Source organism: Parus major, chromosome 7 (assembly GCF_001522545.3).
Source record: "Parus major isolate Abel chromosome 7, Parus_major1.1, whole genome shotgun sequence".
In the NCBI taxonomy this organism is placed as follows: Eukaryota; Metazoa; Chordata; class Aves; order Passeriformes; family Paridae; genus Parus; species Parus major.
In genome coordinates this window covers 7,475,243-7,501,317 of record NC_031776.1, presented here as the reverse complement: position 1 = coordinate 7,501,317, position 26,075 = coordinate 7,475,243, and the positions used below count along the sequence as shown (strand labels likewise).

At 41.4% G+C, this 26,075-nt stretch overlaps 1 protein-coding gene across 2 annotated transcripts; it reads right to left on the bottom strand.

The window, feature by feature from the left end:
* Positions 1-990: 990 nt before the first annotated feature.
* NAB1 (NGFI-A binding protein 1) lies at positions 991-25,531 on the bottom strand. 2 transcript variants are annotated; one of them, XM_015635272.3, is made up of 9 exons: positions 25,415-25,531; positions 24,319-24,492; positions 20,831-21,661; positions 15,231-15,364; positions 14,238-14,289; positions 8,620-8,730; positions 6,161-6,302; positions 4,803-4,928; positions 991-3,682 (listed from the first exon to the last, which is right to left on the bottom strand). In XM_015635272.3, the coding sequence occupies exons 3-9, from the start codon at positions 21,644-21,646 to the stop codon at positions 3,591-3,593; spliced, it is 1,473 nt and encodes a 490-aa protein (XP_015490758.1). In that variant the 5' UTR covers positions 21,647-21,661; positions 24,319-24,492; positions 25,415-25,531; the 3' UTR covers positions 991-3,590. The 2 variants fall into 2 exon arrangements, with proteins under 2 accessions (XP_015490758.1, XP_015490757.1); XM_015635271.2 differs by having other exon boundaries at positions 4,779-4,928; positions 25,415-25,526.
* Between the last annotated feature and the right edge of the window lie 544 nt (positions 25,532-26,075).

Here is a 26,075-nt window from a genome sequence, read left to right as displayed (position 1 = left end):
CCTTGTGTAAGTTGTTCTATCCAACAGTGCTTTCCAACCAAGGATGTCACAGTTTGATGAGACAGACTTGGGCCGGCCTAAAGCAAACCTGTGGGCTCCAGCAGCACAGTGCTCTTACTGAACTTTGGGCAGGCACAGCAAGCTAGAAAAAACAGACACCTAAAGGTTTTCTGGTTATACTTGTGTGCAGCCTGCCAATAAGGTGGCTGTTCTCCCCCGTCCTTGCACCTTCAACACAAGAGAGTGCAGCTGCTCTCTTCTCTTTCCCAGAATAAGGCAAGATTGCATTGAAGTGCAAGGTAAAAGCCAGCAAACACTGAGCCACTAGTTGAGAATTCCCATGTTTACTCTCCTCTGGACTGGGAGAAGGCAGAGGGACTGCAGCTACTCTGACTCTATCTCTGCTTCAAATCACTCCTGACTTCCATGCCATCTCACCAATCTGTTTTGAAGGTTTATGGAGGGGTTCTATCTCCTGTCCCTGACTTCTCTTTGATGCTTTTGCTCCCTTGTTTGCTTTTCCCTCTTTATAGCCCATCTCCCATCCAGTTTCTGCACCCTAACAACCTCCCAGCAGAGATGTGGGCTGCTGCTTAGAAAGCAAGCTGGAACAGGGTGGAGCATCAAGGCTGCCCCATTCCCTACGAGCACTTACACCCGCCTGGCATCCCACCCGAGCAGCCCTGCGCTGTTTGCAGCCCTGTGTAAACTGCACAAGAGGAGATGGGAAGGGAATTCAGTGCTGCAGACCCTGCCCGGGTTTTAGTTCCTCCCTCCTGCCTGGGGCCTCTGAGCCCTGCAGGCTGTGAACATAATGAGGCCACCCTTAAATGAGGATTCAACCACAAGAGGAGGAAAAGGCTTCCTCCACACTGAGAGCTGCAGTTCGAGGTACTCCCTCCTCCCCTATCCCCTCCTCCCAAATTAACATCTTCTTTTAGAAAACACAATTATAAAAAACCGAAAAGGACAAACCCTGGGGAAACTAAAGAGTTCTCACGGTGAATTTTATTTTGTAAGCAACAATATAAACATGTGAATAAAACAGGCATCATTTGCAGGGCTGGCCTTTGATCCAGAGTACCCTGGATCTAGCAACCCTTCCCGAGCTGACGAGGGCAAGCCTTTACCTGCGACTCCAGAGGCTGGCCAGGGTGCAGTCCACCAAGACCTTTGTCATGGAAAGACCAATGCTTGAGTGTTTGCTATTACCAAGCATATGTGCAATCTTGGAATGTACCTCCCACCTCCCCCACCCCAGGATTAAAAAACAACAACAAAAAAAACAACCCATACAGCTGCAAACCGGTAAAAAAAATTGCTTCCAGCTTATTGAGACTGAAATGGCCTGTTGGACTTGAAACTGAAATATCATTCTGGAGATAACCAACTGATCGTGACACAAAGTACTGTATTTACAACTCAAAAATATAACTGTTATAGACTTTAATTTATAGCAAATTTAATACATTAGTGTTTACAAAATAAATTCTGGACTCAACTGAAACAGCGTGCTGCTTAGCATGTTCTTTTTCCTTCCTCTCACTTCAACTGAAGAGACCAGCAAGCTTAAGAGCTTCTTCTGTGACCCACACACAACTTTTGATGGTGTCAGATGTTGGATAAAACCAAATGTTTCCTGCATCTCTAAAGGTTTGCTGCTTGGTACCTTGTATTGCTCAAGCTGTACAGTTCAAACCTTAAGCTGTCCTTTAACAAGTTCCATACACATCTCATGAAAGCTACTCATCTACTAACCAGGGCACTGGTTAATGTTACAAACTGAAGAAACATCCGTGCTACTAACTCACACAACAGGAAAGAGGAAATATAACTACACATTCAATCTCTTATGCCTAAACAGCAAAGCTGTGAACTCCATTGCTTAAAGTAAGATACTTCAGTAAGTGAAACAGTACCATACAGTTCAAGAAACATTTTTTTTAAAAAAAACAAACATTTTAATAGTATAAAAAGTTGTTTTACTGGTGTTTCTACTATAAAGCTTTGTTCCACAAATCAAGTGATAAAATAATTAGATATGTTTACAGTGATAAGAGACTGCAGTGTAGACATTTCAGCTCACATTTTGCTGAGTGTTTCAGTACAACAGAGACTGACTGATTCATTAATACACACCTAGGACACAGAGCAAACTGCAGACATGAAGTGCACACCTGAATAAGGAAGTTTACCCTCTGACATGGTAACTCACTTTCTTCAGCTCTCCCTTTCCTCTCCAGAACACGTTGTAAGTAAAAACTGTATTCAGAAAAGGAGGCATATAACTGTCCTGACTGCAGAGCAGCACAGAGGAAAGATGGATGCACACAAACACACCATGGTAAATTCCAAAGTTATATGCCAACGACTCCTCCTTAGATAAAATGACATCTTCAAAAGTGAACATGTACAAAAAATAAAAACTGTCAAATAAATAAAGAATACAGATGTTAATTAATCACATACATAAAGAAACATATTGGCATACTGTATGCAGTATACAGTATATTCATAGAATCACGTGGGCTGGACAGCACTTACTAAGGAGTTACGTGCTGAAGAGAACTCCTTGTCTCTCTCCTCCAAAAAATCTTATGGTTTCTGGATATCAAGTGCAACCTTTTACACTGATGCATAAATCCTGCACCATATCTCATCTTCTCATCTCTGCCACACTTGGGATGCCTTTTTCTTTTTTTTTTTTTTTTTTTAAAGATCCACAGAGAAGTCCAAGAAGTTATAACTGTCTGAATGACAACTTTTGCAGCCCTGTCCATGCTACTTGGTCTCTTGAGTTTCCTACCAAATGAAATTTAGTAATTGTATGGTACATCAATCCCCAGTTTTTCCCGAGGAAATGGGAGCCAACCATATGGACTCCTCCATCCTCCAACTGGCATTTCCCACACTCCTGACCTGTATGTAGGTATTATGCTGTGTGTTACACAAAGGCTGCTGAAACCATTGGAAGTGATGTAGCGATAGTTAAGTGTCAAGTACATCTGCTATAATACAGAATCAGGGTCTAGGTCTATCAAATGCTATATCCACATAACATTTTAAACCATGAAAATATTGTATGCATTTTCCTTTTTCTACAAATATTGTTGCAAACTTGCTGTTAATTGTGTCACGAGGTTTGCATTCCTAATTCTCCAATGATTTTTAATTCAAATGTTTAACAACCATATCTACGCTAGGTACACTGAAAGAAGACATTGAAATTTCAAGTAAAATGAACTGTAGCCACATCTACTGGACTCAATACACGTCCCGACATCTAGATTTACTTTGATAAGTTATACAAATACATAATACATTCTTAAATAATGAAGACCCACAATATTAATTTGTGAATCTTCCCACTTTATAAAACCACTTTTACAGGAATGTTTATCCACCTGTATTACTGTTTTAGTTGCAGTGTCTCTTGCTTTCCTGTTTCCAAGGATTACTGTACCAGTTCTTAGGCTTTGGCTATTGAAATCTCTTATTTGAATGAGGCAACACTGGTTATTAAGGCTGTTTTTTTTTTCTCTTGTGAAGTTTCATTCTTTACTATGACACTGTTTTCCAGAGCAGAATGACTATCTTGTGTCTTCAGGTTCTGTTTTTATGACCTTCCTTTCAATGTTGTTAAAAGCTGAATGAGGAAAATCCTTTAAAATACCAAGGCCTTCTGCATTGAGAAAAGAAAGAAAGAAAGAAGTTAAAATACTGCTCGGAAACAAATATATTTTGTTCTTAAATCAAAAAAATGTCCAAGAACCACATGAATACCAACAGTTGAAGAAATAAATTCTGCCTCCCCCTTCTGGGCTTTAACCCAGCTAGGTTAAAACCACCTCAGTTACACTGCATGATAACAGAGGAAGCATTTCAAACCCCTCTGGCAGCAGGGGCTAATGGAGATGCACTCTGCACTTGCATTTTGAGAGGGAATGGGTAAAAATCCCTTACTAGAGATTTCACTAAGTGAATTAGCACTGGGATTTTGGGACAATCTGCAAAAGAGATGAGCCAAGATTGCAGTACCCCAAAGTGAAAAAGACAAGATTCTGCCTGGTCTTCAATACAACTACTTTTGTACTTTGCCTTTCTTTTTGTATCTTTCCCACTGCATCTTTCAAACTCAGGTGGGATTTTATTATTACTCCTAAAGTTGCAACAGTCTCAAGAGCTCCTGGCTTTATCTCAGTGCACTGAGTGTTAAACTGAAACCACCCACAGAGATTTCACAAAGGTTTCTTGCTCTCTTTTATTGAACTTAGAGTGGGTTTCTCCCAATGCCAGAGGTAAATGACAAGACTGGCAGTGAGCAGAGGTCAGTGAATGAGAAACCCAGGTAGGATAAATTTACTGCATGACATGCAGTTCACAGCAGAGAAACAGTGCTAGGTCCTTATAAATCAGAATAAAGACATCTTTTTTACTAAAAAGCCTGATTTTATTATACAGAATGAAGCCATGTCATAATCATGTTGCTGTCACTGTGATGCAGTTTAAGTACTTAACAGCAGTAATTTGGGTCAATACCAAATAAAGAGACATGCCAGAACTTGGTTATCTGATTCCAGTTACTGCATCCCCTAAACTTTTCCCAAATAATATTCAATCTGACTCCAGATTAGCAAGTAACACTCCTTTTGGGGTTTTCTCCAAAACTTCTATGGCATGGTTACATGCAATGCATGCCAGCCTGCCTTTCTGGCTGCTTCACTCAGAGACATGACAGAAAATAAGAAAGTGGGTGATTTCTCAGGGGCAGCACTAACCCGAGGACTGAGACTTTGCCTCACCACTGGGGTAAAGCCGGATCAAATCACTGCACAGAGATTTCCCAACGTGCTGCTCTCCATCAAGTGAAATGTGCTGCATCTGTCTGCTTGGCAGGTTGGACATTCGGAGGTTCAGTGGTCTTTCACCTGCAAGTTGTTCACAGCAAAACATCGATGCATTAGAAGAAAAGCAGTATTAAAAAGCAGATAGAGAGTTAAACACATATTAATTCTATCAGCAAAAGTGCATTCTAGATTCCAATCCAGCTGCTCAGTGATGTTTTCCAGTAAAACAAGGCTTATGTAAATGTCCTGCTTTGCAGACTACTTCACCAGCACAGTTAGAAAGGGACACTCAGCCAGACAAAACAAAATTAATTATTTTTTAGAGACCCACTTTATTCTGCTCAAAAATCCTCTTGAGATACAAAAATTTTCCTCTCCCACTGCACAATCCCTTTGAGATCCTGAAATTTTCAGTTCCTCTGCACAATGGCTAAATGGCATAAAGCAGCTTGCTGGGCCAAGGAAAGCTGGATCCACACACCTATTCTTCATGATTACTTCTGTATCTCATTGTTTGACCAATACACACAAGTGAAAATCTGGATTTTAATGCTTACTTGTACTGATTCCCTTAGCAGTCCCCCTACTGCTTCTTTTCAACCCCCTTAAAAAAAAAACCTAGCACTTAAAAAACAGACACAAGAATTTCTGGTTGTATTTCTTTTGTTTGTAACATTTTGTCTCATTTCAAAACAGTAAAAAAAAGTGATCCAAACAGAAATGCTCAAACAAAACAAACACTCCAAAAATTAATTCAAGACAAGGAATAGCCAGTTGGTAAATCAAAGAGAACCATAGAACTGTAAGCTTTTTGAAGAATAACAGAGTACTGAGAACATCATTAGAATCTGCTTAGTGCTAAGTAATTTACATAGCCAGCTCCTCAGGTTTTGTTCCTAGACTGCACAAACAGGTAAACAGAAAGGGGTACCAACCATATTGCTTGTTTAATTTTCAATTTCCACAAAACAAGAAAACAAATTAAATGCAACACTTTCATATATTTTCAAAACTGAGGACAAAGCTAGAGCAAAGTCCTGCTCTCAATAACAGCAGCTGTGCCCAGCCTCCTTCCCTCCCCACGTTATTGCTGGGGAAATCAGTTTGCCCAGATGCACAGGAGCAAGAGAACAGAACCTGAGTGTACATCTGATTGCATTATTTACACCATAAGCACTTCAGGGCAGAGAGAGATCTTGTCTTGTCCGTTCAGTGCTCAGGGTTCTGTATGAGATAAACACCGCCACCGACAGAGGTTGCATAACATCAAATGTCTTTGCTGGCAGCAATGCCGTGCCTGGGAGCTACCATACCTTGTCCATCAGCATTATCTAATGACATGCCATTGGGGCTGTGCTCTTCTGAGTTCTGCCTGTAACACCCTGTGGAAAGACGTCTCTCTAACGCTGCCTGGTTGCAAAGAAACTCCATCTGTTTTGCCATCACCTTTTCCGACTGCAATTAAAACAAAAAAAAAGATTTCTCTCTATATACATACATAGAGCAAGTCAAAACACAGGGGGAAGAACAGTATCAGATGAAAAGACTAACAGCCTAGAAAGTGGCTTTTGTTGACTCATATGTACAGATGTGTGCTTTACGGTTTCTTCAAAACTATGAAGCAAACAAAATATTTTTGCATCCATACAGCTTTTCATAATGTACATCTGAGTCACTCAAGAATACTTAAAATGCAAGCTGTTGTAGTTCATCTACACAGAAATGCAACATTAAATTCTGTTCTTCAAAAACACACAAAAATCACTTCCTGCACTTTATGACTGCAGGTTACGTGAAGAGAATCTCAAGAAAAGCAAAAAAGAATGTCTTAATTATCCAGTTAGCTCTGTTCAAATATATACCTTCACAAAGTATTCCAAAAAGTATTCCAAGAGCAATGGCAACATCTGCTAAAAACTTATGCCAAGATTTCACCAGACATCTTGGAACCTTTATTTTAGGAAACAGCGCTACACAAGCTTAAAAATCTGCCATTCTGAAAGTGTAGGATGACAGTATGTTTGTGGGGGATAAAGGTGTGAAATGTCTGTCTAGAAGAAGAACAGGACCTATACACCTCTAGAGAGTGGAGCTAAACAATCCAGAGCAACGTGGGAGGAAATGGCGTCTGAATGTTTGTCATTGACTTGAATGCCAAGAGAATTCTAACTTTCACTATAATCTTGTTCTTTAGAGAATGTAAATAAGCATCTTGCAAAAATAAGAAGAAAATCACAAGTCAAGAAAGTTGATTTAGAAGAGCCACAATGAACGTAAGAACAGAAAGTGTACAAACTTAACATGTACAATTGATAGGAAAAATTTATTTCTCTTTCAGGTAATGCCATAATTGTTTCAGCTGCTACAGAGGTCTTATTCATTGCAGAGCATTCCACTTTTCATGGGAGATGCTGAAAGCCCTGATTTCCCACAAAAGGCTGCTTGCTCAGCATAGTTCAACAACAACACTACAATGAAAGCCTAACAGACCAGCACAACCTGGGCTTCTCCAGCACAGTGGTGACCCTGACAACAGGGTAATGGCATGGCCAGTATTTACATTCTCTGGCTCAGAGCTCATCAGGATCTGCAGAAGAACACTGATAGCTAAGGCTTAGACTTGGGAGGAAGGTAAAAAGAGAAGCTATTTTCAGTTTACTTTCAGGCGTGCTTTAGCTTCGCTATTCTGCCAATCCCATTACCAACTTTTGAACTATACAGTAGTTTTTAAAAAGAATAAAAATATTTCTCATGCATGATATCTTTTTCTTGTTTACTTGGAACAAAACTAGAATTTAGCAATGCTTCTGATCAACACAGAAAAACCTGTAGACTTGTATATCTGCTCAAGCTTCACTTAAATCTGTAGTCTGCTGTTACGTGGCAGTGACCAACAAAAACTTTAAAGCATATACAAATTAGCCCATGTAATTATTCTGTGACATCAGAACATGTGGCACAATTGCATTTGATGCATCACACATTTGTACAACCAAGCATTACTTTGCAATAGAAGAAAGTAAATTATAGGGTAACACATCCATTCTCAGAAAACAGGAAGGTAACTCCTAAACATCATCTTACGTGCAAATTTGGTGATTACATTTGCCCAAATCAGCTATATAAAACAAATTTGTTGCAACTTAGCATGAAATCCCTCCTTGGCAAGAACTGTCAGTAGGAGATGGGTATTTTGCCTCGAGGCTGGGATACACTACAGGAAAGACAAAGAAAGAATTGGCAACCTGTCTTCGTTTATACAAAGCTTTCTGTCTGCTCAAGAACACTGTGCTTCCACCAGGCTAGGTGTTGTTTAGGAAGCCAATTTATCCTCTCAGATCCAGAGGTTCACTTTTTTCCTAAACATATTGGTCTTTCTTCTTGTAAGACATGTCAGAAGTGAGGACTCCAAGATCGCCTACTCTATTCCTCTCGACTCAGTAACTTGAGCTTTCCATTTATAGCAGATAACGCAAGTAACACAGCACAGACTGTACCAATACTACCCTACTTGCTCCCAACAGGCAACCACAGATTTTCAAGCCTACTATGCTGCATCTTATCTCCTTGGAACTAACAAGGGCAAAGCTGTAGTACTGTGACAGAACAGATTCGGGAGGTAAACCCGAATTAAGAGTGATGCAATCACAGCTAAGCTAGGTAACCTTTTAAAATTGATGGGAATTCATTTAATCATCAAAACAACAACACATCAAAACCAATGTACGAAGACACAGCCTGTATTATTCACAATGCAGTGCAGTTGGTTTACCTGGGAATTAAGAGCTGTTGGGTCTTCACTCTTTCCTTTAGCCAAAGCAAGCGGCATTTTGTCCTGCTGATAGAGTGTCTGGACTGTGTCCTGGAAGTCAGGATACCCATCCTATTGGGCATAAAAAAGAAACCAAACCAAGAGGGACATATTACTATTTTTTCTTCACCTTCTCTGTACACATAGAAGGAAAAAAAAGCTAAAAATCATACTCCTGAACTTCTGTGAAAATTCAGGACTGCAATTTACATGTTTGCGTTGTCCACTTTATTTAACTTTGTGCATAAAACACACACAGCCTCTCCACAGCAATTGCTATGTACCTAAAATGGCACAGAAAATCTCATCTCCCTGTTTCAGGTGAATCCAAACTACCCCTGTTACTGCCATTAAACTAGTTTATATTCAGCCTTGATGGGCAGATTTAGGCCTATGGTTTCTGTAATTTTTCAGAAATCAAGTATATATGTAGTTAAGGATATATACTAACCTTGTGAAACTGAAAAAAACCTCCTGAAATTCAACATATTTCACACAGAACCTACACTAGTATCACAAAATGAAATAACACCATTTCAGAAGAACAGTGGAAAATTTATAGACTATGGGAAAGCATGATTCCATAACTCTTCCAGTCTGAAGTTCTTATGACATGCAAATCTCTTCTGCAGCTGGCATATGTATCAGTAAAGCAAATACAGTTCCTGTGAAAGCCTGCCAGACTCCATTAAAATAATCATTGAAGCAAAGGTTCAAGATGAGGGGTTTATCCAGCTTGGTATTATAAAAGGAAAGCTCATGTGCACTAGAGGAACATCCAGAAATTATTACAAAAGCACAGTATAGGTAAGTGTCAAAATGTGAGAGGAAGCCAGAGATCTTAAGACAGACCCAAATCTGAGAACAATGACATCTGTCACTGAGGTTCTGCAGACCTTGGTCTCAAAAATACACAGAATTAGGTATACTTGCCTTGTAGATTCCAAAGACACATACACATCAATAACTACATTTTTGACAATAGAAGGACAAAAGGGTTACAGCCCAAGAAAAATAGAAGTGATCTTCCAGAAAAAACACAGGGGAAGGACTACAAGGTTCCCTCCACTGGCAGGCTGCCCACTGACCTGCAGAGCAGTGATCTGACCCAAGGCTGATGGCCAGGACCTCAGTGCAATGCAATGCCATTAAACCTGTTCTTTATGCTCAGGAAAAAACCTTAAAATCTGTCAGAACGCTGCATATTGCTTTTAAACACCCAACATACTCCCTCACGGAACAAATAAACACAATAACTATGCAAAACCCTCATAGCCAGATTAACTGCCACAAAGCCTCTGGCCTAAGCTAGAAACAAAGGCTTTGCAGCACATTTCCATGATTACTGACCACTTCCATAGTTAAGACCCGAGTTTGTTTGGGAGCAGAGAATGATTATACGTAGGAAGATGAGAAGCTGAACACACAAAACCCTATCGCTCAGCATCCTATTTTTGCAACAAAACAGGTAACACAGTCCTTCACAACACATTTGTGATCACCTGCCTATACAAAACTGAAGGCTGTTTCCCACAGGTGGGTCTGGCTGCCTGCTGCTGAGTCAGTCCCCCCTCAGTCAGGCAGACAGCTCCGGCAGGATGACGTGTTCTGGATCACCCTCCCAGAGCCCCTTCCCACTGCTGGCTGTCCCCAATGCCCCGTGGGATGAGAACCACGCTGCACCAAGCACCAACCTGCTCTGCCCCATGCTTGCCCGCAGGTCCTGCTGCATGCACTGCAGCATTTTTGTTTTGCCATGCTGCTGCTCAGTTGTTTTCCAAGCAGTTTCGTGCAGCAGATGTTCCCAGTCCCACATGTGCTTTTTCGCTCCCTCTAATGACATTTTTCCTATGAAAACAGTAGCTTCAACTGCTTTTGCTGTTTTTGTGAAAAAAACAAATCCCACACTTTGGTTTTCTTTACAGACTTCTCAGAAATAGTGGAGGTGGGGCTTTTCTCTCCTCATTCTCCACCCATACTGGCAGCAAGGGAAGACACTTCCTCAGAGCCTCTACTCAGGTCTCCCTGCCTGTGCCCCCTGACTCCCACTGAGCTGGGGGAAATGAATATTTGGAAGCTCTTCCCACCCCACCTGTTCAGATGAATGAAGACACAGACACACAAAATAACTTGTTTAGACCACAGACAGCAAGAACATTTTTAAAAACTCTCCTTTTTTCCTCTCTTGGCTGTTCATGCAGACTCTGAAGGGGGACTTTGTCAGCCCCAATAGTGATGAGAGCAGCCTCTTCCTCCACTTCTGCCTGATGTACCTGTGACTTGTTTTGCTTTCCAAGCTGGGACCACAACAGCTCACTGCTTTGAGTGGTGCTGGCACTGAGTCACAGAAGATGACAAAATAAGGGGTACCCTCACCACACAACACCTGAACAGGAGAGATCCTTGCTCTGCAGGAGGATGTGCCATTTCCATCCCTACTCACCTGTCCCGCTCTTTGTCCAGAGTGGATTTAGAACTACAACTCCTGTTTTATAATCTGCTCCCAAATACCAGTTCACTCCACCCCTTTTTTCACTCCCTCCACACCTTTAGTCTGTCATTTGCCTGGAATTTTTTCCCCTTCTCCTCTTTACACTTCACTCCCACAGCTCACCCACCCACCCGACGAATAAGAGGGGGAGAGCTCACAGGGGAAGAGAAAGGCTTTTACAGGTAATTTGATGTAATTCATGGCACATTGTTTCTTTGTAATGCTTGTGTAAGTTTCATGTTCATGAAAAGGATAAATTTACAATGTGGCTGCAGATTGACAATGCTGCAGCTTGCACACAGCTCTGCTGGCTCTGCTCAAGGATGACCTTCAGAGCCTCTCTGGAGGCTTTTTTAAGTGTTATTATATTTCAGGAAATTAACTCATCTTTTTTTTAAGTAATCTTTTACACTATGCAAACAGGCTGTGAAGTCTTTCCAATCTGAAGCCCTAGTAATTCTAGGCCATGCTTCACAGAGACATTAATGACTAATAGTTAAAGGAATGGTGAATCAAAATACAGAGTTCAGCCTTAAAACAGAAAGGCAAAATGACTCTTCTCACAAAAAGTAAAAAAAAAGGGAAAAAGAAAAACATGAAAGAGCTAGTTATAACAACAAAAAAATAGGCTTCATGTTCAGGTCCTTTCTGTATTTTCATGATAGTGTGCGAACAGACCCACAAAGAAGCATTACAACTTCAAAAACAGTGTAACGAATTCTTACCCAGAACAGAAGGAAAAATCTGCATTTGCTACCATTTTCCTTTTTACTTTCACCTTTCCATAAAAAACCAAAACAAAACCAAAAAAATCCCTGAGCATATTACTAAAAAAGGGACTTTTTACATTTTTTTTTAAATGCAAGCACCAGAGACCCAAAACAGCAGTGATCTACTATGTCATACTGCATCTTTTTTACATTTCATTGAAGTAAAGCCCAAAAATTTACAGTTTACGTCAAATTGAAAATGCACTGAAGTAATGCTTTACTGCCCCTGAGAAGACTCCCAAAGTTGGGGGGGAAAAAGACATTTCTACTGATAACAATATGGGTAACTTGAAATTAATAATGTTATGCTATCAGACTAAAGATTCAATTCAATTTAATTTTAAATTTCTTATTTTGGAAAAATGACCTATTCCTGAAATGGTCATTTGCACAAGGATTGTCATTAGGACAATAAATTTTCACAAGCATTTCAAAATATAACTGGTAATTTTAGATAAAACAAGAACCAAATGAATATTCTTTCTCAGAATTATTGAGCTATAAAGGGTATGAACGAAGCAGGCCTTCCAGACTCTTTAAAATTTCACCATGCAGAAAATAGGGGAATACACATCCCCTAAAGGCTGTCCAGATTTCCTGCTCTCCAGAAAGCCTTGAATTTGAGCTTGTATTTTTCAGGGTTTTAATTTTACACTTTCTTTCAATGAAGATCCTGTAAAAAACAGCACCTCCCTTGCAGTGTGTATTTTAGACACTTGCTTATCATCACTTATTACTAAATGAAGGAAAAACTTCCTAATGCTGAAATCTAAGTCACTGAAATACTGTTTCAAGCAGAGAAGTGGCAGCTCCCCACCAGCTCTTACAAATTAGGGCTGGACTGAACAAAAGAGAGGAGATTCAAACAAGCATCCTGCAACATGTTGGTCAAGGCTGATAAAGGTGAAGCTGGATAAAATCATTTAATGCAGCTTTTCCCTGCTCTTTTTTGCGGATCAAAGAACAAGCATAGGTCAAAAGCAAATCCTGACACACACAAATGACATTAAATGACATTACTGACTTATCAAAGCTACCAGTGAATCCTCATTGCACTACATAAACTCAAAACTACAATTGAATATGGACTGATGGAACTTAAGTAAGATGAACTCTTCTATACCTATGCAAGACTGCCTTTTCAAAACTAACTGCTCTTACCAGGGTTTGCCTCACAGGAAAAGCCTCTGTACAGATGAAAGCATTGCAGTACCGAGAAAGATTTAAAGCCTTACTTAATATAGTGCATCATTTATGACAGAATGTATTGCATATGAGAAACACATTTCAGAATGTGGTGCAATTTTCCTCTACAGTTAGAGAATACATCACCTATCTGTGTCACATACAAATCTAGTTCAGGTTTAGCTCATATTCTAAAACAAATTTAATCTTTTTGAGTAGACAGTACCATAAAAACCACCCACAATGCTAAGGATAAATTAGATATCCACGTAACACTGAAACAATAATTTGTTTAAAATACATATTAAAAAGAAAGATCTGCTATTCTTATGAGGTACATAGGTGTATATATATGCACATTCTACTTCTTTTCTTTTTTTTTGGTTAAAAGTAACTTTAAAAAGGCCTCAAATTTACCTTCCAGCAGTGGTAACTGAAGAAAAAGGTAAACTACATACATGCTGCTCCTGTACTCTTAAGAAGCAATTCTCAGCATCTCCCTAAGCAACATCTTATGCAAGTGTATACATTAGCCATGTATACATGCATTTGACACAAAACTCATTACAGAAACCTGTAAATTACTATCTCCAGGCACAACCTTTTATCTTGAGACATATAGCTTTTAGTTTGTTTTTGACTTTTCAATATGATCGGTGTCAATTTATGGCACAGTCAGAGATGGTTAATATTCTGCCATCAATCCTTATCCAGAACTCTGCATTTTAGACATGATCAACAGCTGACTCCAGTGAATTAGGCAAACCCCACCTCATGCTGACTGAAAAGCAGCAGGCCTTATGGGAAGACATTTCCTACAGTGCTCGAGCTTATTCCACCACAGGAAGTCAGTCAGTCCCATTCCTCCCCTCCCACTCACTCTGAGTGCAAAACACTGAGAGTAGCTTTACCATTAAACAAATCCTACTCCTTACCCCTGCTCCTACAGGTTTCTCCATCAAGCACTTAAATCTACAAAGACAGTGGTGATGTTCTCCCACCCTCTCTCACTCTCATACCCATCAACTGTCTATCAAATATTTTTCTGACAAATTTCCTTAAGACAGATCCCTTCAAAACAAAACTGAATTTTAGCATGCACAGGTCAAAATACAGGAGTCACATTACTGTACCTCTATCTTGATTCTCTTTGGTGACAGCTCATCCCTTTCTCCACATTTAGATCTACAAGAGAAGACATATATATGATCAGTAAACAGCATATTAACCTCAACTATCAATAATAATGAAAAGGAGTTGAGGAAAAAAAACCAGACCAGGGAGGAACAAGTGAGATGCACAAAAAAAGCCTCCATTTCACTTTGACATGGTAGTGAAATTCATTCAAGTACAGAGGAACACAAGCATTTGTTGTGTTGTTTTCAGAAGCATGAATAGATTCTTCCTTCCAAAGAGGAAGAAAAGCATAGAGAATTACAGAAATGCCCTTGGCTTATCCAGGATAGATGTATATTTATATGAATCTCTATGGAAGAAAGGGGAGCAAAGGAAAACTTTCTAGAAGGATAGCAAAATGTACTTTTAAAGGACTGGCAAGGTAATCAACATTTAAAAATCTAAGGAAAGTATCAAGACAATCATACTTACTAATGCTAAGGTTTTAATTGTATTTAAAAGCTGTTAAGCCTTTGTCACCATTTCATAACTTCATTTGACAGAACAGTAAAAAATGAAATTAGGACTCAGCTTCAGTTCCTTTAAAGCAAGCTTGTAAGCCACTCCCTGTGACCTTATCTTTTTGGCAAACAAGCCAAATCTGTATATGGAAAAAAGGAAATTGATGCATTGAGCATCTCTGACTACTCTGCCAATTTACATTAACCTCAAAACACACTAAAGCTTTAAATACCAGCCTCTCAAATACTTCTTAATATGCACTATACTCAAAATACTTGGAAAACTAAAGAGCAAGTAAAAAGGTAATTCAAGACAGCTGAATTTATCAGTTTAAAAGCTTCAGGACTCCAACAGCATTTCCCTCCTTTCCTCAGAAGAGCACTTTGCTAACTGAAGAGCAAGCAGAAAGTGTCTCTAGTGCTTCAGAAGAAATGCTATCAGCCTGCTTAGCTCCCTGAAAGTTCCCTCTGAGCTAATGAAAGCCTTACTTGGTGGTCCTGTAGGTGTACTTGTAGGTGACCTCCCGAGAGATTTGCCGGGCCAGCGCGAAGAGCTCGTCCCTCCTGGTCAACAAGGCGTTATCTTTCACACACAGCTGGGCAGCTGCTTCGTTAACTGTTAGCTGCAAATCAAACAAACAGGCACTCAAGATTTTGCATACTTTCACCTGCTGTACTTGTAAAAGTACCTCTTCTGAAATAATAAAGAATTTTGATGGCAAGTAAAATTACCTATAATCATACACTAAACCCTGGAGGGTTTCTTCAGTTTATTTATATCCCTTACTAAACCAGGTAAGCCTTTGGGAAGAGGAAAGATATGAATGTAGTTGGTGCATAAAGTAAAACACAATTGTAAGACTGTCTCAATGTGCTCTGCTTTTCTTCATCCCAGCATTAATTAAATCTCAGTATAAAACAGTAGCTCTGAACGTTCACAGTGTTTGGCTCCCAAAGCCTGGCTTACAGGGAATACTATTTTTATAAACGCAATATGCCCAGGACTTGGGGGAAAAAAAAAAAACAACCACCCTGACAGTGTGGGTACAGATGGCTTTCCCTGGTGAATACAGAATAAATTCTGTAGAAGGTGATGGTTTAAGAAACGATTATAAAACTTTTTTTAGCTATGTTTCTCACCCTCGTGTTTGTGAAGACTATCTTCAGACATGAATCAAATGTAACTTGTTTCAAGGATGTTTTCCTGAGCCTGCCAGGACACATTTCTAGTGCCTCTGCTGCTGGCAAAAGATTCATAAAGAAGTGAGGGGGAAAAAAAGCCTGAAATTTAGGCTCTAAATGGTTTTGCAATGCTCTTCAGAAGCCTATAGGAAGCGATGATATTGTCATGAATTGTATCAGCTAAAAAACACTGCAGTCTAAGGAGCCTATGGGCAGCAGTATGGACACAACATTAATAATGCCATGAGAGACACAAATCAAGATGCTGGACAGGCTTTTCCAAGCTCCTTCCACAGGAAGCAGGGCTTGAAGAGGCTTTCTCACTTTTTCCTCAACTGAAGAACAGCCAGAACGTGTAATGAGGCATAACAGCAAGAGGCTAACAGAATACTACAGGTGTTTTGACCAAGTGCCCACAACTCTTTCTACTCTTTTACTTTTAGAAATTAAGCTGTTCTGAACAGGCTTGGCTTCTGGCAAAGGAGCACAGCTGCTTTGGAGCTACTGTCAACAGTGTATGTTCTGTATCTGTCCCAGGCTAGTGAACACTGCAGAGCAGCTCCCACAGCACAGTCAGCAGATCCATGAAGAAGGGAGATGTGCCATCCCCGACCCTCCATCTGGCAGCCCCGGGAGCAGCTGAGCACAGCACACGTGCGGCCTCAGACACCAAACCCGCTGCTCCCGCAGACCAGCAGCTCTGCACTTACAGGGTGTCTCTTGGGAGGAGGCCAAGAACTCGCCCCTCTGTCCTGCTGTCTGCCACACGGCAGGGTTACCTGTGAATTAAACCACACAGGCCAGCAGCTCATCCCAATGGCTGCACGCTCCGTCCCTGCAGGATGGAAGCTGTCACAAGACGTGAACAATACACAACCACGCTGTCCTTCGCCATGGGGCTTGGTGGCATCCAAACTATGAAAAATTCATTTTGCCCAATGTGACACCTGTTCTCCAGGAAGGTTGAAAAAACAAAAAAAAACATGTATCAAGAAGAGCTGAGATTCTTCTCTCAGTGGCCTGTACAGGATTTCTAGTAAAACCTCACACAGAACTGCTGCTCCTAATATTTCAGAAACAATTTTTCCTGTGTTTTGCCTAAAAGCCTCTGATTTCCGTTGGGCACTTCCTACTGTACCTAAATGTTAATCAGAGCACATACTTATTTTTAACAGGCAACTAGATATGCTGCCCAATCCTTTAGTCTCTGCACAGACAAAAACCCCAAATCTCACCAAGATCAGATGTACAAGGGCACTAACAGGTGATTATGTTCCTACACTACAAGATGTTAAAAAACTATTACCCCTTAGACAGGAACAGTTGTTCCACAACATCTGTCTTTTCAGAAAAAAACAGAGAGGGGAAAAGGACACAATATAAGATTAACACAACACCAATTAAAAGAATTACCATCCAAAGCAGGCATTAATTTCTGTAACACTGATAGCTATTACTTTGCCAAGGATGAATAATATGGCTTCCAAAATAATTTGAGGTATTTTTTATCTCTCCAAGTGCTGAAAGGTTGCGAAGAGCTGAAATGACTGAAAATGCTTTTGGTAGTTGTAGGCAAATGCTGTTTATCCTAATATGTGAGAAAAGCCAAATGTTTATTTGCTTGTTTTTCCTGGTTTCTCTTTCAGGTCACATTCAAACTTACTGAATTGAAGTGTATCATGGCTTCCTGCCTTTTCAGAAGGCATAATACTGCAGATACAAAGCACTGCTTGCCTAAAAATAAAGAATCTGTTTGCTGGAAGCATGAAGGATATGGAGCAGCACAGAACATACAGGAGAAGGATGGGTATATTTCCATCTGATGGGGTTCACAGACTCCCCACTAGAAACCACATAATTAAATACCAAGTCCTACAGTTTTGGTGAGTCAGCAAAAGAAGAGACCAAGCTAGACAAAATTCATTACTTGTTTTTCTAACTCTACTGAACTGGATTTTTTTTCTTTTTTCTGTTTTGTAGGTACTGAGACAAGCACTGAAATATTAAAATGCAAATTAGAAATCTGACTCAAACTTGCAGGGGTCACCGAGTTCAAGGGAATGCCTTGTACTCATCCCTCCTCCAGTCCAACTTTAAACATTAAGTGCTCTCTGTGTTTGAAAAGCTGTGTAATACTGAAAAAATGGGATGGATTAAGGACGGCATGTTGATTAGTTTTAGTATTAGTTTTGAAGGTTTTGAAAGATTTTATGTCAGAATTATGCTTTGTGCAAATACTCCTACCAGGAGCACACACTTTCAAACCAGCCCACTGTCTGCAGCTCTCACAGCCCTCTAATGGCTGCTCCAGCCCTCTGAGACACTTCAGTGCTCACAATGAAACAAAACAGTCTCACTAATTCACCACTAATAATTCCACAAGGTTTGATTTTAATTTGCATGCAACTTCTCTGTGCTTGAGGAGCCACAGATACCCCAATCGTTACATTAAAAGGCTAACCACTACTTAAGCTTTTTTAATTCACAGTGAAGTTTATTCAGCTGCTCCTTTCCAGCTGCAAGGAGAGACCTTGAACTGTGAGGCAGAATGACAGCTCTGGAATGTATTAACACGTGCAGAAAAACAGTCTCTGGACCTGCAGAGACTTACCTCCCTGGTTGTTTAAGGTCCTTCCTTCTGAGCAGCCAATTGCCTAAGCTATCAGAACCAAAAACACACCGAGGCTGAGTTTACGAAAGGCAAACTCTGGTTTAGCAGATTATGAACAAAAGAAAATGGTCTCATTGCTGCTATTTATTTTCTGCCTTACACAGAAAATGAAGACAAAACTGTTCAAGACAAAACTTTGTGAAATCCCGCCTCTTTAAGCCAGCAGTAAACTAATTACGAGCAAATTCTTCTTGCTTGCATGTGTGCAGTTCCCATCAAGTTCAGCAAGGCCCCACATGCGTAAGTGAGGCATAAGTCAACCATAGACTCCTTTGATCTTGTGCCCTTAATCACAATAGCGATAGAAATATTTCCTAACACCAAACCATGCTCTCATTCCATTTTTAAACGTGGTTTTACAGTGATGTAGTAAGGATCTGTAGTGCAATACTGAAAAAATGAACAAGGCAGAGCAGTTGTCCTTTCATCTGGTTCATTGCTACCCTGCTCCTTCAATTACTACCCCAGAGTTCATTCCCCTAGTTTTGCAGAGCCACTCCTGAGCCTACACAAAAGGTGCCCCTGGAGCACACCTTCCAGTACACTGCTGGATTCCAGAAAATTATCCTACAAGTAGTCTGCCCAGATTTCAGAGCATTTTCTGCAGTCACTACCCAAGAGAGAGGCTGTGAAAGCACAGAGCTGCACAGTGCTGTACACCTCGACTGCCTCCATCCTCAGTTGGGGAGAACCCCCTTTCTCTGAATCTTGAATCTGCAGCCATGTACACAGGCCATCTACACAATTAATCCCTTCAAATCTTGCCTCCATCTCATACACAACTTGTTCTGTTACGAGGGAGACTTCCACAAAGTCAGGGGACTAAGATGAGATCTCATCTTGTACAGTGGATGAATTCATAGATTGTAAGTGTTTGACATAAAGCCCCAGAGCTTGCAAGTGCAAGCTGCACAACTAGAACTGTGTGGTAGGAATGTGGCTGACTACGGTGGAAGTGTCTCCCCAGTCTGCAGTAAAAGCCCTTGTCAAGTCACTGCCGGTGATGTGCAGTTGCCTTATAAATGTAAATAAGTAAACAAAAATGTAAAGAAATACGCCTTGTTTCCTTCTGCCCTTCTACTCAGAAGCATAAAGAGAACTCAGTCTCATGCTATGGATCACACACCTACAAAACTTCTTCTTGAAGCGAAAAAAGGCTAAAGCCAGTACAGTTTTTTTGGCACTCCTGTAACATAAACACTGCCTTTCCTTTTGGGAGCTAAGCCTTACATGCCAAATTTTAAATCCAACTGAAATTTTGCAATCACTGTTAACTGTGAAAATGCTGATGCAGCATTCGTATCAACAGTGTTTTGGCACTGCTTTGAATTAATGTTTGTTCTCCTCTCATACAGTCCTTTGGCACTAGGAAACTACTCCCCACACAAACACACCTATTGCGTTACAACACATGCAGCATGAGCCTCAGGAATGCCACAAGAGCAGCAAGGGAGGCCCACAGGCACTTTCAAAGACAAGAGGGAAGAGAAGCTACTCAGGGATTAAAAGACAAACATTCAGATTACAACCACCCATCAATACTGGTGACAGTCCTTTCCCTTCCTCCTCACACAGTCTGCATGTCACTTGACAGGCTTGAGACCACTAAGCCCAAAAATTATCACAGGTTGTATAATTGAGCTTCATTCCAATTCAAACAACAACAACAACAAAAAAAAATCCATGCCACTGCATTTAGGGACCTCGTTGACAGAATCCTTTTTATCTCAAATGCACAAGCTACAGAGCAGAGTCCTGAGGTGAAGGAAGACAGCAGAGGGTAGTAACCACATCAGACACAACCAATTTTAGTTACTGATCTCCCAAACAAGTCTGCTCTCAAAGATGCAAGGAAATACCCCAACAGTACATCTTTAAGAACGTACCAAATCCTTAGAATCCCCAAGGCCATGCTCAGTACAATACTGGTTGCTGCTTTGGTGCCAAACTTTCTAAACCTTCTGTCTGAAAGGCCACACCAGCGACCGAGCAGTCTGATGACACCAAGTCGAAATCACCACACGCACACACCCACACCCACTCACAAAAGGAGACTCTGCACCTGAGATTTCCATGTCAGGCCAGGACTGCCTTCAGCACTCAACACACAATCTTCAGACACACAACTCTCATCACTCAGCAAGAACTGCCCATACAAGAAGTGTACTCTGTAAACACATCTTGTTAAAGGTGTAGGAATAGGGGAGGAAGCCCAGTTCCACTCAAGCTGTTTTACCTCATGGAGGGTGAGATGCTTGCCATCCTTTCTTTTCGAGTCAAATCTGCCATATATTGCACTGTACTTCCTGATCTCCTCCTCTTTGTGAGGGTCATCGTCACTCATCTCAAAGATGTGACCAATCATCTTTGCCAGTTTCTTATTTGTTTTCAGTAACTCCTTGACTTCATTGGAGTCACTTTTGGGCAGGGAGGGAACCATACGTTCTACACACTCAGCGACTGACAGAGCAGCAGCAGCATCCAGGGTCTCGCTGTTTTCCTTTGGTGAGGCTGGAGAGCCAAGGTCAGCCGGGGAAAGGCTGTGCTCACTCTCTGTGGTGTGGTGTCCTTGCCAGAGTCTGGGCTCGCTGCTGCTCTGCAGTGATAAGCTCCCCACATCAGATTTGCTCGTGCCCACGCTCTGCACGCACGTCGTGGCAGCGCATTTCGGAATCTTCAGGTGAGGCTCTCTGGTGCTGCTGTTCCTTTCATAACTGCTGCAGGATATTCCCAGCCACGCAGGAGACCCTTCTGGCAGCTTATATATAGGGATGCTGCTGACTGGCAAGGAGGTGAGAGGCTGGTTAAAAAGGCCAGGGTTTGTGACCCAGTCCCTCAAAGCCTTCTGCAGCCGTCGGACGTGAAGTGGCTTGCTAGCCATGCCTACGAGAGCCATTATCTCCAAAAACTCCTCTTCACCTGCTTCACAGAGCTGCTGGACATCATCACCACCCTGCTGAATGAAGGCATCGAAGTAGAATAAGAGATTTGCTTTTTGTAGTATTCGATACAGCTGCAATTCTCCAAGGGTTCTGGGTAGAGCTGACGCCATCACGGATGACAGAACCTGTGAACAGCAAAATCAGAGAGAAGATGAGCACCAAAGCCCCAACACCCAGCACTGTCCCACCACCCATCTTTCCACAAGGCTGTCAACTCAGTGAACAGCATCTCTTACTCTCATTACAAGAACACCCAGAGACATGAGTAAGGGGCAAAAGATGTTTTTTGACTTGTTAACTTCATGTAAATATTTTTGAAAAAAAACGAATCAGCAGATAGTTGTGATGCACCTAAAAAAAAGATTATTCAAAGAGCCAGCTTGTTTTCAACATTTCTACTTCATGTTTGTTCCCAAGAATGTCAGTCAATATCCCTCACAGCTTCTACTCAATTCTCTTTTATATCTTAAGATCAAAACGATCACAAAACACGTTTTGAAGAATTACAGAATATTCAATTCCCTGAAGAAATAATCTCATCAGTTTCAATCCTTCTTAATTGCCGCATCATTTTTCCCCCATAGAAAGTGTGGAGGACTGTAAAAGGAAAGCAAAGAAGGAAAGTGCTTCACAGAACCCCAGAGGACTAATGAAGCTGGGTGAGTGAAAGTGTTTAAGAACTAAATATTTCTAGAATTTTACCTGTTTCACATGAAAAGGCTCTAATGCCTCTGCTGATCCTAATTATGGCAGCAACAGCTGCAGACAAAGCAAAAATACTAATGGATTCCAACATAGATAGCTAAAAAACCTTAGTTTGAATTCACCTGCCCGTCTCATTTGCTAACAAGGCTGCCTGTCATTGACACCTGAGACATGAAATACCCCTCAGTAATACAACAATTGTGCTTAAAGGCTCCCAACAGACAGATCGCTGCGGTGCTCAGCCTTTACGGAGGCAGGAAAAAAGATTTGCACAAGTTTCAACTTCATAAACTCCTTATCCAGTTATACCACAACTAATAAACTCCTCAGAGAATTCCAAGATCTCACACACACACTTCCTCACTCTATGGTGGCTTTCACAGCCACGAGCAGATAATTTCCAGTATTAGTGTATTACACTAAACCACCAATCGATAAAGTCTAAAGCATGTAATTTATAGCTGGTTCAGAAAGTGACAGAACTAAAACATTGAGTAGGTCTGCTAACATTGCTCTGGCTCTACTATCACAATGGACTTGAGAAAACACACAGTACTAACCTAAAAAACAGAAAGATTTGCACACACTGGGGAAAAAACATTTTAATACTGTGCAACTCCCCTTCCTCCAAAACTGCAATGCAAGCAAATATGTTTGCTATGGGGCATTGGGAGATTGGTTATAAGAAGTAAAACTCAGAGAGAAATTATTTTTGTGATATGTCCTTTTGCACATAGTAAAACACAAAAAATATTGTAAAAAAAAGGCTTGGTTGGTGGTTTCTCAATATGAGCCTTTTCTTCAAGTAGTCGAACATACAGATAAAACAAGCAGAGCCCAACTTCTATTCAGGAGGCATCTGGAAGACCAGGCTTTTGCTGTGAAATTCTGATTTAACTCTACTACAGAAAAATAAAATCAGGAAGCCAGCTGAAACTTTCCAGAAACGTATGTGGCAGCAACAGGATACCTACAGTCAATCTCTTCAGGAAGAGAGATGGAGCCCAGGAGAAAAAAAAAATAAAAAATAACCCAAAACATATAAAACCCCCAAACACCAGCTGAACATATCATTCCTGGTATGTGTGCTAGTATGTGTAAAGCAGAAGGGGCAGTAATTGCAGTTTAGATTCGAGCAGCTACCTCAAGGAGCTGCTGGTGAGCTTAAGAGCTAATAAACTACACACTTTGGAACACAGGGTGAAACTGCAAACATTTAAGACCTACATATTTTACAAGCACAGTTTGCTTTTCAGAAAGAATAGTTAACTGCAGAAAAATCAATGGAGTACTGTCTACACTCAAAGATACAAGAAGGAACATGGAAAATGACAACAATCACTTAAAGGTAGCCCTTTACAGGACACATAATTCACTGTTTTAAAAAGTGGCATTATTTCACTGAATTTCTTAGAAAAATCCTCCCATTCTTGACAAACTTTGTCAAGACAAACAAAATTAACAGCTTAGTGGCATTTCAGTAAACTGTTCCTTCCCTCCCATTTTGAATGATGCTGACTTTTCATCATCAGTGCCACAAATTAACTTATATAACTTTTTTAAAAAGGCCCATTTCCTCTGAAAGTTATTCATCTTAGCACAAAATCTACATAAATGGACTTTGTGCAGAGAGCTAAATTGAATCTTGGGAGGATGGTGGCAGTGAAATTATACACAGCCCAAGAGCTCCAGGCAAGCCATGGAACTGAACTCATTTTTCCAGCCCACAGGCTGGAAGAGCAGCACCAGTCCATGAGCAGCCTTTACCTAGAGGCTTCTAATCAACAAATCTCCTCATGACAGATAAAACTGGATTAATATGTACTATGGAGGCGTCAGCAGCGAGTCCACAGTTCAGACTGCGTTGAGATTTACATTTAAAGCAAGGCTGAAATCCCTTTGTTTTGTACTTTAAAGACCTGTTCTGTTTTTCAAATTCAGTACAGTAACTCCTGAGAGGGCCGAGCAATTTTTCCATGTATGACTGCTACCGATTGCTGCAGAGAAGGCGTTTTCAAACACTCCTCCTTTTAACCTCTTTTCTCCTTGCATTAAACAGAGTTCCTCCAGCACTCACCTCAACGCCATCCCAAGTTATTTCTAAACTTTAACAAGGGGAAGGCCCCCTCCCCTTTCCGAGACGGCCTCTCCTGCCGCCAGCTACGCTGCTTCTCCAGACACGATCGGTGTGGTCCCTGGTTCGGCCCCGCTCACAGCCTACAAAGCCCGGGAAGCAGCTATGCTAGTCCACCTGCAGGAGTAAGATGAGGCTTAGGAAGAGGACAAGCAACAAGCAAGGACTGCTGAGAAAGCAGCACAGCACCATCTGAACCCGAGGAGACTGTTAACCCAAAAGACACCTGGCGCTGCCGCTGGCTCTGCTCACCCGGCCGGCACACAAAGCCTTAGCACACCCACTCAAGTCTCAGCACTCCACATCTTTCAGGTGACCTTTAAGCTGTATCTAAAAGACCAGAAATACCGCTTTCCACCACTTCTCTCATTTTTTAGTGCATTAAGGACTGTGCTTTTGGGGTAAAGGGTAAGCACGAGAAGAGGTTACACAATGAGAAGACAGAGGGAGGGCTCACAGCCAGGACACTTGTGTCTGCTCCTCACCAGGAAGAGCATCTTGGATAAGACCCTGGGGCACCATGTGTGATCCCCCTCTTCTGCAGCCTGCTCGATTAAGTCTTAGGTTGTCTAATCTGTGATCCCAAGCCAACCTGGTTCAGGAGTAACAGCCTGGTCATGTCCTCTGGCAAATCCTAAGAAGCCAGCCAGAATGATCTGCCTCAGAAGTGAGCAGGTCCATCTAACACAATCGTAAACCCTTTTTTCTAGCAAGAGGCAGGAATGCAAAGCTGGGACAGGGAGGTCTACAGGAGTAAATGAACGGCACAGCACTTGAGCTGCTACTTCTCCCCCTTCTTTGCTTGCTGCCCATACCAGTGAGAAGTGTCAGAACACACAGGGAAGAGCAGCCGTCTCTTACATTTTTTCACATATAGAACAAACAAAGAAGCCAGAAAACTCCCCACAGCAGACAAAGCTGTTGAAAATACATGCAAGGCTGCATACAGTTATAGCCACGGGAGAACTAGGAAATCACAAGTTAGATTTTCACTCAGCCTTTGCAACCCACAACCATGCATTCTGATTTTCCACATTACCTCATTCACATCCACAGCCCATCACCCCACATGCCATGCCCTCCTCTCCAAACGCTGGCTGTCACCTTAACTCTGACCACAAGCATAACTCCTGGGAAAAAGGAAAACAAAAACCACAGAGACACCACAGAGCGCTCTTCAATATTTGTAAACAGCTAGCGTAGGAAACACAACCTAACTCCCTCTATCACGACAGCGGGCAGCGGCAGCACCGCTCAGCATCTTTAGCCACGGGAAAACACCGGTCCCTTCCCCGCTGTGCCCGCTCCGAGCTCGGAGCCGCACACTTCCCGGAGGTGGCAGGAGGATGCTCGGCTGAAGCAGGCAGGTGGTGGATGTGGCTGAAACACCGGGAGAAGGAAAACTCGGGAGCTGTGGGGTGCACGCATGGGACAAGGGTTTCCTGAGCAGCTTTCCTGCTTTTTAAGGCTGCACTGGAAGTAAAAGCAGCCGAGCAACTCTAACCGACTGTAGAGATTTTATTTCAGGTGAATTCTAATTGAGCTGTCACCAATTAAATTAGGAATACAAGGAGAAAGCGTGAAACATCACATCCCTGTATTTTAGGCAAAAGTGATTATTTCATAATGTATCTTGATCACTTTGGGCGTTTTGAAAAGTCTCTGAAGACAAACTGGGTTTGGGTTTGAGAGCTGGCTGC